Raw genomic sequence first — 12,810 nt, 5'->3', positions numbered from 1 at the left:
GCATATGCTGCTGGAATCTGAGCGTGTCGGTATGAAGGAAGAACGCGGAGCACGTCATCCGCCTCAACAACTGTGAAACAAACGCCTCGGCTGCGAAATGTTTCTCTGCACATGGGCCGCTGCGATAAGAAATACAGAGAAATGGAATTGTGCGCTGAAATAAAAGGGGAGAGGGGGCGCAAAATGTAGCAAGCAACTGTAACATCAATTAACCGTGCTAATGGGAAAAGTAGGATATGGTTCATTGCCATGGAAACAGTGCTTTCCAACCTTCAGTCAGAATGGCCCATTGAACATTAGAGTGCATGCGACCCAACAGTTAGCCTAGTGGTCCGCTGCCGAACCCCACACGGAAATGGGTCAAAGCACCCATTCAGAACCCACAGAGAGAACATGCTGTCACAAAACCTGGGACAACCTGCTTCACAACAGGCCAGCCTTGCGTCAAAGTGGAATGCACTATTTGGAGTTTTGTACTTTCTGGAGGGGCTGTGTTTGTTAATTGAATGTTAACAGCCAAATGGGAATTCATACCTGACCTCTAATGATGAATTCGCAGCAAGGCCTGTTGGAGCAGTTTGGCATGTGAAGAATTTATACTTGCTGTAAAAATTCTAAATTATCCCTCCAGATGTGAGCCTAAGTTGGGCCTGGAGCAAGGATTAAATGCTCATTTGTATCGCTTGGATTTATGCTGCAATGGTAATTATGTGTAACACATCCTCTATCTTGAAGCATAATAATTTTACTGGGCAAACCCTTTGCAAAGCCTTAGTGTTAAGTTTCCTTGCACCAATTTAAGTGCTACATTTGACATTGTCAAGTTTTTGCAGCCTGTTGACATTCCTAGCTGAAAGGCATCCATATTTCATATTTTAATATGGAATAATTCAAAATTCATAATTATTACAAGAATGCATTGCGACATCTGCAAACTTTATGTTTAAAAAAAAACCCACTGGATCTGCTACTGTCGTGTGACTAGTGGGGTCTCACTCACATGAGTGTGAATAGGCAACATTTTTTTCTAATTTGAGTGACTATGAGATTCCTATGGCGAATACATTCATTCTAAAATATTTGATTATGAAACAATTAATCAAATGTTAAGCTTATTAGCAGCATATAACACAAATGTTTACTTTAAGCGACTTTACTAGATGTGACTTTACTAGATGTGAATAGTGCTGCAATGATCCCAAATGATTGCTGAGCCCCCATTCAGGTCAGGCTCTGGCCAGAGTCTGAAGGCAATTAGCCATATCAATGGTGTAAACAGGTATTGACACAGGTTAGAAAAGCACTGCACATTTGAACATCTAGGTCAAGGGCTCACCACACCACTATCAAAGCCCTTTCTGTTCATCTTACATCTAGGAATCTCAACATTTTGTTTTTATGTCAGATTTGTAGATACATTGTAATACACAAATAAACATACAGAAATAAAGTACACCGTTCTCTCTACCGCTATATTTCTCTATCTCTCTCTCTCTCTTTCTTCCTCTGAGGCAGCACAATCGTTGCTATGCAACAACCCGTAACTAAAACTGACAACATGTGGTAGTAGGATTGAGCAATAAAATACCTTTTTAGCCAATCAGAGATTTGGAGTTACTGTGTGCATTCTACTGATTCCTTGGCTTTTTTTACAATCCTTTTACATGACACTTTCCATTTGATTTCATTCCCCAATCAAACTGATTATTCTTTTAGAGTTTGATGTGATCAAGCCTGTCAAGCACTACATTGTACACAATGGGATTTTACAGCAGCCATTTCCATGATTGAGTGAGTTGTACTCACACATCTGTGCATAAACATCTGCATGAGTATATTCATGTGCCCTGTCATCTTGCTGGACTGGCTGTTGGTGCATCCGTGTCTGTCCCTGCTCCTCTTGATTTATTCTTTTGACTTTCCTGTAGCCATTGTCACTCGAGTGGAGAATTCATTTTTATGGGTCCACCTCAAGTCTGCACAAAGGCAAGCATTGCCTTGTTTTCCCCACCGACAGCTCTAAAGAAAGAGCCTCTGTGTGCTTTCTAGGTCACATTCGATGCTGCACGCCGGCCATCTTTAAAGATTTATTGGACATATTCAAAAGTGCAGCACACATGTGTTAGAGACAGACAGAACGAAAGAGCTAGAGAGTGAGAGGGAGGGAGAGGAGGAGAGGAAAGAGAAACATGGGGGAGGAGAGCTGTTAGCGCTACATGAAATGCGGCTGGAAAGTTTGCCTGTCTTCCGGTTGTGTTTTTCCCTCTCGGTCTCCTGCACTTTAATTGAGCCAGCTGAGCTTGACCTACTTTGCCACCCAAGCGGAACAATTAACATTTTTTGAAGTGCTTTCATTAATGGCGTCCATTTCTGTCTGTGCTTTGTGATGATGTAGTCTATACTGAAGTCCCCTTCATTGCCTAAAACTGTCTCATTCAGTACCACCACTTGAGCAACTTCCAATTAAACATGAATGATCATGTTATGTTATTGTTTGTTCAGCCATGCATGTTGAGCCAAAGCAAATGATGGCTCTGACATTCAGAGATAAGGATTTTTCCAGTTTTAAGAGGTAACTACATTTAGTACAAAAACATTATATTTTACGTCACAGTCCACTCTGTGCAACACATCCATATCCATGGTTACTATTACACACAGTTTACTAAGCATCATTCTTATCTTTTTCTCTCTTTCCCTCCTTCTCTCTCTGAATCATTTATATACAGAACATGTAGAAATGAAACAAGATTCCAGTCCTATATGCCATTGTAGCTATAGGAGGTGGTTATAGATCTAACATATATCAGTTATAAGATTAAACCTTGTGTGATGCGCTCTGACTGGGGTACTGGCAGATGCATTGGTTTTACCCGCCTTGTGGAAATTTGGCTTGGGATGTTGAAAACCTGTTTTAGGTAAAAGTTCAAATGAGGACATGCGTCTCTATCCCAGAAAACCCTGCGAACAGCAACCACATTTTTATTACTGTGCCAAGTTCTTTTTTTGTTTGTTGTGTGTATGTGTGTGTGTGTGTGTGTGTGTGTGTGTGTGTGTGTGTGTGTGTGTGTGTGTGTGAGAGAGAGAGAGAGTGTGTGTGTGTGTGTGTGAAAGACAAAGCGAGACAGAAAGTGTGTGTGTGTGTCCATAGACAGACAGAGGAAGAAGTATAACGGGAGGGGAAAGAAAGAGAGAGCGAGTTGGGGGCAGGGAGGGATCAAGGATGAGAGAGAGAGAAGGAGAGAAAGTAAGAGAGAGAAGGAGAGAATTTGACACCTTGTTCTCTATGGCACTCTAACAACTGAGCCATTCCTCAAGTGTGTGAATCTGCAGTTACTGGAGTCTGCCCTCATTTTCAGAGACTGACTGTATTATTCTAGTTTGGAAATGACTTATATTTTCTCTATAATCTATCACTATAACTTTCACTATAAGCTATATATTATAGATTTTATATATATATATATGTATATTACAGATTTTCTATATGAATGCTATTTATGATATTCTCTCTCTCTCAGCTTCTCTTTGTGTTCCATCCATTCCATATCTACAGGCACAGGCAAGTATGACACATGGCAATGGCCCCACTACCCACAATGCAACAGAGCAGAGCAAGTGAGTGGGATTTAATTGGATATTAGTACTCTACCACATCTGAATTAATCAAATCAATGCTGCTCATTAATTCTACAAAAGAACATACAATTATGTTCTTATTAGTGCTCTCACAGGAATATGGCCTTTCATCTTTCCAAGGAACATTGGAAGTTGGAAAGGGTCCAGTGCAAGGAGTTCTTCTCTTGTCAAGACCAACAACACATGACATTCAAACTCCCCAGGTTCTTTATAGACATTACAGTATGTTTTTTTTATATTCCTGTCGATTGAAGTAAACAAAGTGATATTTCTTTTGTAATATATTTCCATTCTAATGCTAATATAAAGATTTGACTGTGACAATCCTGACCATTTCACAAAATGCATCAGGTCTGAAACAAACTAACATAATCATCTAACATGCATTCTATTTAATAATATACACTTTTTTCAGTATACAGCATCTGTATAACTTCCATGTGCCATCTTGAATTCTGGATAAAGGTCATGTTGTTTCAATAGATAGGTAGCACTCACACTTATTGGAGAAACTGGACAACAATGCACTCACAGCTAAACAAGATTTCAAATAAGCAAAACATAATAGAAAAGTGTAATCCAGCGCATAAAAGTAGGTCATTTTGTAATCATTCCAGTTTTTCATCTTTATTCTGCAATCTCATTACTGTATATCCATAAGTGTGAACGAACACATAAACCTGAATTCCACCACTGTGTCAAAGGGAGTTTTCCTCCAGCAGAGTTTCTTCCAACAGAGACTCAAAAATGATGTGTTTTACATGTTTACATGAAGTCCCCCTGGAGTGCACTTTTATTCAATGCAACTTTACAGTAAAGACACAGAGCACAAGAAAATATCCCCATTGGGTATGTCAATCTCAGGGCAGTAGATGACCATCCTAAATATACATCTTCTGTTTAAAGGCCCAACCATTTAGCTACACGATCAGTCAGAGCACAGGGACTTCCACCCTCTGTCTGCTTCATCTCTGTTCTCCATCCCCTCGTACACACAACTGTTTTGAAATCCAATCCATATCTTCCACATCCATACTCCTCCACTGAACACACATTCACATACAATTTCACATTTATACAGGTAGACAGAGACGAGGGGAAGAGAAGGGAAGAGAATTAAGAAAGAGATCAACTCACTCTACTTATCAGTATAAGTTAATGTTGATATTTATGGTGGGTACATACATACATAACTTTTCAAACATTTAAAATGGGATGGGACAATTAACAAAAAAAAAAAACAAGTAAAGGGGATAGTGATGAGCAAAGCAAGGGAACATGGATATAAGAGAAAACATGGAAGGACAGAAGGAAAGAGGACAGAGAGAAATAGATGGTCGGAAAGGGGCTGACAGAAAGAATGAAAGAGAGTGAGTGAGAGAGAGAGTGAGAGAGAGACAGAGAGAGTGCTGCAGATAAGGTGTTGAGATGTAAGCCGTGTTGCTCGTGCATGGCACTGGGCCACCCTGACTCTGACCGTCATTCAGTGTGACACTCAGCTAAGCTGAATCTCATTAGTCCTGCCGTGGCACTCATCCAGTCAACATCAGCCCTACCCCAGACATATGGGTCGCCTTCAAGGTAACTGCCATATCATTCCCCATTCCCCCGTATGGCTCATTATCCCTCTTTTTCTTCTCTAGCACTCTCCTTCTCTCTTACTCCTTACACACACACACACACACACACACACACACACATACTCACATTTCCACTACACCGGTTATTGATTTAAACCCTTGGTGAAGTCATGCAAGCATTAAAAGAAAACAATTGAATTTATTGCATGCGATACCCATGGGCTAATTATTTTATTGTTGGGCTTTGAACACAAATAAAATTGATTCCTTTTGATGGCAAGGCAGCATTTTTAGGTAGTGTGGGGGTGTAGCAAAAAAAGAGCAAATAAATAAATAAAGGTGATAATAATAAAAAAAGACGGGGTCAATTAGGGTAAAGTTGTAAGAGAAGTGATTTATAATACAGTAAAGATTTGAATGTATAAGCAGGAGAGATGTGCTGTACCTCTAGCCCATTCACAAATTCAGGCCAGCCAGATAACATTAACATTTAAATATACTCTTTCCCATTGGGCTATTTAAATTTTGAATGTAAATAATTTACGCAACACCTCTTGGGAGCCAATGGAAAGGGACCACTAAATTATACACATATACGATGCAAGTATGATGTTGTGATTTTATAAAAAGCAATGCTATAGTTTTGATTATATGTATAGTCAAACTATCACAATTAAGGGTGTATTAATTAAAATTAAAATGGGGCGGTCAAAATAACTGATTCATTTCGATGAATTAATTTGAGAAAAAATAACTGATTAAAAAAAATAGCGCAGATTAATCGATTCCGTATGACCTTTGACCCCAAGCCGTTCTAGTCAGTAACCATTAGACTGTAAAATGAAGGGGAGAGAAGAAAATGTGCTGCTTAGATCATTGATTGGAACATTTACTTTTAAAAAACGGCCTGATGGTGTTGATAAAAATAAAGTGTTGATTAAAATAAAGTCCTCTGCAATGTCTGCAGCAAGGAATTTGCATATCACCGGAGTTCGTCAACTCTAAAGTCGCACATCAACGCAAAGAAATTGTGTTCACATTGAGGGGAGTGTTAATTTATTTTCATTGTGTCCCCTAGGTTATATCTGTGGCCTGAAATGCCTTGTATGTGAAAAAAAAAACTTCTTTCCGAAGCACTTTTGAATTTATTTCCTCAGCATATTAGGTCATTTCATAGATTAGTATGGCCATTCGTTGAACCATGAAAATAATAATAAAAGAGTTTTTGAACTTTAATGTCACTTATGCTAATTATTCAATGATTCATTTGAATTTCAATATTTAAAATACTTTCACAGCAAAAATTATATATGCGATTAATTTAGATTAATTAATCACAGAGTATGTAATTAATTCGATTAATTTTTTTAATCGATTGACAGCCCTAAATTAAAACATAATAAAAAAAAAGAATTATTATATATATATACAACCATTTTCCCTTGTTGGTGATTGTTATGTAAGAGGCTCACATTCATATATATATATATATATATATATATATATATATATATATATATATATATATATATATATATATAATAGGAGAATATTGGTTATAGTATACAGCCCTGTAACTGCCCAATCTGAGACCTGAAACCTAAGCAAACATCAGGTTTATTCTTATCAGGTTTAGTTCATCAAAAGGGAATCTGGTTTATGGCTTTCTTGAAAACTTCCTGCACTAGCAGATACAAAAATAAAAAGTGATGCAACCAGGAAATGTACAGTCTGTTGTGCATTTATTTATGGCCCTCAGTGACTAGTTGCCATTTTTTAAGGCTACCACACAATGTTCAAAGCAAAACAGGCAGCAACAGGCAGGCAGCAAATAACCTGAATCCAGAGGTAATCCCAACAACCTACAACACTTGGTATTTTATCTATTTAGAAATTGTGAATAAACAACCATTTTCCCTTGTTGGTGATTGTTATGTAAGAGGCTCACATTCTTTCTCTGAAATACCCCAGTTATGGGCTACTTTATAGCCCCGTTGTTTAGTGTTTTCCTCTTGATTTTATTTCATTTTGTTGATTCTCATGCAACTAGGCCATTTCACTGGACTGGCTAGAAAACAACTGTGTCACAGTTAAACATTGCCAATTTTGCCAGCAACAAACCAAATGGAAATTCTGTTTTTGCCTAATGTTTCTTTTTGTTTCACAGTTCCACCCACGTGTCTGTGGATTTGATTGTTTTTTTACCGCAATACATGACGAGGATCATTAGTCTGTTGTGCCACAGAATGGCCATGGCCTCAATGAGGACAAGATTTTTGCATTGCACAAGGCCCTCTGGATAAGGACATACTGAATGTTGTTTTAGTACACATAACATTTCTGATAAGATGTCAACTTCACCGCACTGTTACAATAGAGTGAAGGGATGTGTTACATTGTGAGCATAGTCTAATAAACTGTACTTAAACAACAACCTGGAGCCTACCCTTTAGTTCTTGCTGTCTGTGCCAAAGGCAACACCTCCTGTGTGTTACACAACTCCCCTTATCTCCACTGTTGTTATTTATCCATTGTCACAAAACAGCATTTAAATGCTCTTCTGCACTGACTCACTAAAACAGCTTTAAAGCACCATTGGGTTCCAGGTTGTCCTCATTATACATATGCAAACTGTGATCCTGCAGGTCACCTTTGGCTCAGTATATTCTCCATTAAGGATGGGATGCAGCGGACGCACTAATGCCTAAAACACGATCCTCAAATAGAACTCTATTCCACGCTCAACATGCACTGCAGCTTGTTCCATGCACCATCATTCTTACCTGGACATGTCGGTGATGCAGCTCTGCCCTGGATAACCCTCTCCTCTTGAGGACAGGCCCCCCTGTGACATTCCCGGCCGCGATTTCCATGATTCCATCAGCGCCGTGACCGGGGAGATCAGATTCATTAACGGATTCGTCTGGTCCCTCATGTCATGCCGTGCAAACGACATTGTTCCTTGTGCTCCTATCTGGTAGTGAAACGAGTGTCCTCCAGAGTTAACGCCAACGATGGCTGATGTTGGCCCATTGCTGCTGTTCTCAGAGTAGTAGCTGTTATCAGTGGCTTCCTGCTTTATAGCCTTGGTCAGGCTGTTGCTGGGGAACACACCTGGCTCATAGTTACCATTAAGAGAGGAAATGGGTGGTCCCAAAATGCCAGAGAGACTATACTCATCAATATTATCCCTCAAGGACAAGTATGTGGTCTCGGAGGCAGGAAAGAGGCCCAATGAGTGCTGGTGTGGCTCACTGTAATGTGGGTTCATGCAGATATCCTCCTTATTGGGCTCACTTTTGATGTGGGTCACAAATGGGGGATTTGCAGCACTGCCACTCTTGCTCCCACAACTAGCGAGACACATGCGAAAGTCTGGATCTGGCTCATTCTTGATATACTTCACCATTCCCATCTGGTCCAGGCCTACACTGTACATCTCCCCATCTATGTTTTCCACTTTTGGGAATTCAAACACTTTGAAGTCACCTCTCTCCTGTCCCTCTGGGCTGTGGGTGTCACTCTGAACCAAGCCTAGTCCACTCGGTGGGCTTGACACAGGAAATCCAGACGAGGGGGCGTTTCTGGGGCTGGCCACAGCCATGGAGACCCCTGAGGGTGGGCTGGACATGGACGGTCGGATAGTACAAGAGCTTCCTGTGGGGCTGGAGACAGACGATCTCATGTTGGCACTGCAGGAGGGAGGCGAGCGCACACTGCCCATACTCTGAGGGCTGGACAGGGGTGAGCGCATTACATTCAGGGGGCTTCCGAGAGGTGATCCCACTGCGCTCGGCTCAATGGGGCTGCAGGTGGCAGAGCTGTGGCGATGGACCTGGGCCCCCAGGCTGGGCATGCCACCCGCTGCAGCAGGGTTGACGGGGCTTCCGATGGAGGAGCAGCCGGTGCTAAAGTATGTTGGGCTGGTGGTGGAGGTCACCATGGTGTTTCCTGTCGGGCTGGAGATGGAGGATGGGGCTGGGGAGGACAGAGCGGTGGCCAGGGCCGAGGAGGCCGCTGCGCTGCCCTCCGCTTGAGTGGTGCTGGGGATCTGGGACCCTGCTGCAAATGACCCTGGAGGAAGACCCTTCATTTTTGGACTCCCTGAGGAGCTGGCCTGGTCGTCCTCCAGCACCCCTCGGCCACAGGACGGGTAGAGTTTCCCAGGGCTACACTGGCCACCCTTGTCACCCTGCTGCACGCCAAACCCAAAATCCGCCTCCCTGGCCGCATTCATGTAGAGGCCCATGGACTCGGCCACAGTCTTGGAGAGCTCCTTTGAGTCTGTCTCTGACTTGCGACCATGGAGGGAGTTGCCGCAATTGCCAAAAGTGGGGAAAGCAAAAGGTTGGTTCTGGTTCTGCGAGACGCGGAGCATGGGCTGTCGCTCCTGCTCGGCTTTCTTCCTGCTGTTCTCCTTGCAGGCAGCAGCTGTGGCAGCGGCAGCGTTAGCGTTGGAGGAAGCAGAGCAGTTGACGTTCGCAATGTCCATGAGGACTTCAGTGCTGCTCAGACAGCCCTCCTCTGCACTGCAGCAAAGCTCCATGGCACTGGGCACCTGAGCCCATCTGTTCTCTGTGTTGCTTCCCTCGAAGAAACTTTGGTATCTTTTGGTCTCCATGACTGGATCATTGATGCACCCAGTGGGTCTCTGGGGACAACAAAGAGGTTGGTAGGAAACAAGGAAAACATTCTAGGCTGAAAACAACACAGTCATTCTGAGAATTATGCTACTGCTGAGTCCTCACTTGTATCTGGTCTGGTAAAAAAGTATGCAGACTGAGAAGTATGTCATATGCAGCCTTCAGACATTACATAGAAGGATTATAATACTGTTATTTGACAAATCTAGATAAAGACACAACTGATAGAGTTAGATAGTTATTTTATGACATAAATATTACTGACTCCTAAATCAAATTCTAGTATTTTGAATAACATTAGCAAAATAAAATCAATAAAAACGAATGATATGAGTCTGTGTGTGTGTGTGAGAGTGTGTGTGTGTGTGTGTGTGTGTGATTGGCGGTGCGCAGAGGTCTTGGAAGTCTTGTTTACGGCCTGTGTGTGTGTCAGTGGGAAATACGAAGAGACACGAGAAAGCACGACCGCCGATGAAGGAGGGGATGGGCTGAGACCTGATCCGGCTGACACATGATGATCCGGGTGCCACAAGCCATTCCCTCTACTGTAGCCTGAGTCTGCCTTTGCGCTGAGTAACCAAAAAAACTTGACTGAGAGAACTTCGATAGTTAAGGTCACTACACGACGCAGGCTTTCCACAAAGTCACTGTAAATTCTGTCGCCTACATTCTTGACTGTGTAAGAGCCAGATGAATAAAAAAAACGACGAAAATATTTATCCAACGCTTTTGAAGGGACTTTTGACGGGGGTCGTATTTTTACTATTATAACTGTTGAGTTAAGAGTTGTTTCAGCAGATACGATACAATTTGTATGACATTATATAAATCCCAAAGTCAAAATGACAGTACGGCTTTAAAACACATGACGTATCCTGTACCGTTCTTTGTGCTCTCGACCTCAGGCAAGCGACCATTGGACAAGAGGAGACATACTGTCGCTGGAACTTCATCATGTCAGGCGCGGATTGGTCCGGCTCCTTTGTCACTCTAACATTTATTAGCTTTGCAGCCACAACATTACTGCGACATTACGTGAAATTCTGAATATCAAGAATTGTTCAGCAAAACATCGTATCAAACTTTTGGAAACAAATCAGAGGGTTGATATTTATTAAAAACTACTGTCTTTTAGTGCAGATGTATGCGTAAACACAGTCATGTTTTATTAAACTAATATTGGCATGTCAACAGAACTTTTTGCATCCTTTCAAGTGAACCTAGTTTGTTGTGCTACGCGACAACATTATGCTTTGCAAACATCCTCGTCATATGTCGTTATGTTAACTAATGCTGACTACGAGAGACTTTATCCGACAAAAAGCATGCATGGCATGCTTATTTTAGTTGCTTTAAAACATTTACCGTGTGTTTCCACTTGGTTTACACCCCCAACATATGCGACAATATCAAAAAGTTAATCAGTGCGTTGACACAGGTAGGCTGTCGCAAGTTACAAATTAGTGAAACCAAGACAGCGCGGACGCCTAGTAATGACAACACCATGGAAGAAGCATACGAAACTCTCAGCATAGGCTATAGCGCGCCAGTGTTTTGACATGAAAACATAATTTTGCTTAAGTACAGTGAAAATAATCATTAACGCGACTTCAGCCTCGTTTCTTGTCCAAGGTTATAAACACTGCACATGGATGCTATTTCACAAGACCACTTAGACACACAACTAGTTTTTCATTCGGAAATGGTAGGCTATTTGTGGCCCTAGCATATTATTATCATCAGTAGGCTAGTAGACCTATATATAATTACTACCACTGTCATTAGGCTACCATCATTAATGAAAATCCAGTCATAGGAATGATATTGGTAGTGACTGGATCAGATTTTAAATACCCCCTTGGCTTTGATTAAAAGATTGCTTTCCACATAGGATCTACGAGCCGAATCGCACATCTGATGACATTACAACTTATACGGTTTGGAACTGTTTTACAAAGTAAACTGATGTCGCAGTTAGTAATATTTCGCTAACAGTTTAAAAGTAAACAATTATCCTTGGACCAATATTCTTAAGTCCTTACCTTTATAACGACATGCAGTTTCGTTTGGTGACTGTGTCGCTGGGTAGCAGTAATCCAAGAGAGGTGTATAAATACACAAAACAAGCAAATAAGTATTTGTTCCTCACTATCCACAAGGTTGCGACTGTTATTTACTCTTGACGTGCATCCAGTAGTTTCAGTCTGACAGCTGAGCGCAGAAGTACTCGCAGCTGCCTATATCACTCGCAATCCTCAACAACACAACGCTTTTGACATTTCAGTCGACAATGACAACGCACATGGCTTTATCTGCTAATTCCCGATAGTGAACATTGTCAGAGATTTGCCATTTTTCTAGCTTCCCGAGAGTAGACCGACCAAAAGAGCTAGGCAGTCGGACTGACTTGCAGAGCAACGTCATACTGCTCATGAACCCTCCTACTGCAACGAGTGCAATAGGAACTCGGGAGGGGAATGCGCTCAGTCGTTGGCTGCGCGCTCAGGTAGCCTACAGTGTAGGCCTATGTTGTTACGACCGTGAAGAAGTAGGGCACGGTATTTTAATTACGCAGGTGTTAATCCAGACATATAGGACAGTGCTCCCCATGTCCTTACCTTTGATAAACTACAAGAGTGCAGGGAAAGACCTTTTCCCAATCGAATGGGAAAGTTTTGTGTCAGGTGTGATAGTCAAGGCTATTTAAAAACGAAGATTCAATAACAGCAGTTTCAGAATTAGGATGACAAATAAAATCAAATAGCCTACAAATTTGCAAAACATTTGTGGAGCTAATACATTTAGGCTTATCCAATAAAAGCAGTAGCTTCCTTTAATGTTTGATCCAATCAGAAGCCTAGATTTAATTAAGCCTATCTTAATATTTTCATACTTTTATTTTTCAACAAACCACGCCTGATAAACTGGAGTTCACCACAGACAGGCTA

At 41.5% G+C, this 12,810-nt stretch overlaps 1 protein-coding gene across 1 annotated transcript in view; it reads right to left on the bottom strand.

The window, feature by feature from the left end:
* Positions 1-12,316, bottom strand: part of nr3c2 (nuclear receptor subfamily 3, group C, member 2) — a 71,330-nt gene extending 59,014 nt beyond the window's left edge. Inside the window, exons 1-2 of the mRNA XM_048248444.1 lie at positions 11,905-12,316; positions 8,003-9,870 (exon numbers count right to left, since the gene is read on the bottom strand). Of these exons, the coding sequence (XP_048104401.1) occupies positions 8,003-9,840 (1,838 nt within the window). The 5' untranslated portion in view covers positions 9,841-9,870; positions 11,905-12,316. The remainder of the gene's footprint in view (positions 1-8,002; positions 9,871-11,904) is intronic.
* Positions 12,317-12,810: the final 494 nt, after the last annotated feature.

This window comes from Alosa alosa, chromosome 1 (genome assembly GCF_017589495.1).
Source record: "Alosa alosa isolate M-15738 ecotype Scorff River chromosome 1, AALO_Geno_1.1, whole genome shotgun sequence".
In the NCBI taxonomy this organism is placed as follows: Eukaryota; Metazoa; Chordata; class Actinopteri; order Clupeiformes; family Clupeidae; genus Alosa; species Alosa alosa.
The sequence above is the reverse complement of the archived record's forward strand: the minus strand, read 5'-3'. Positions and strand labels throughout refer to the sequence as shown.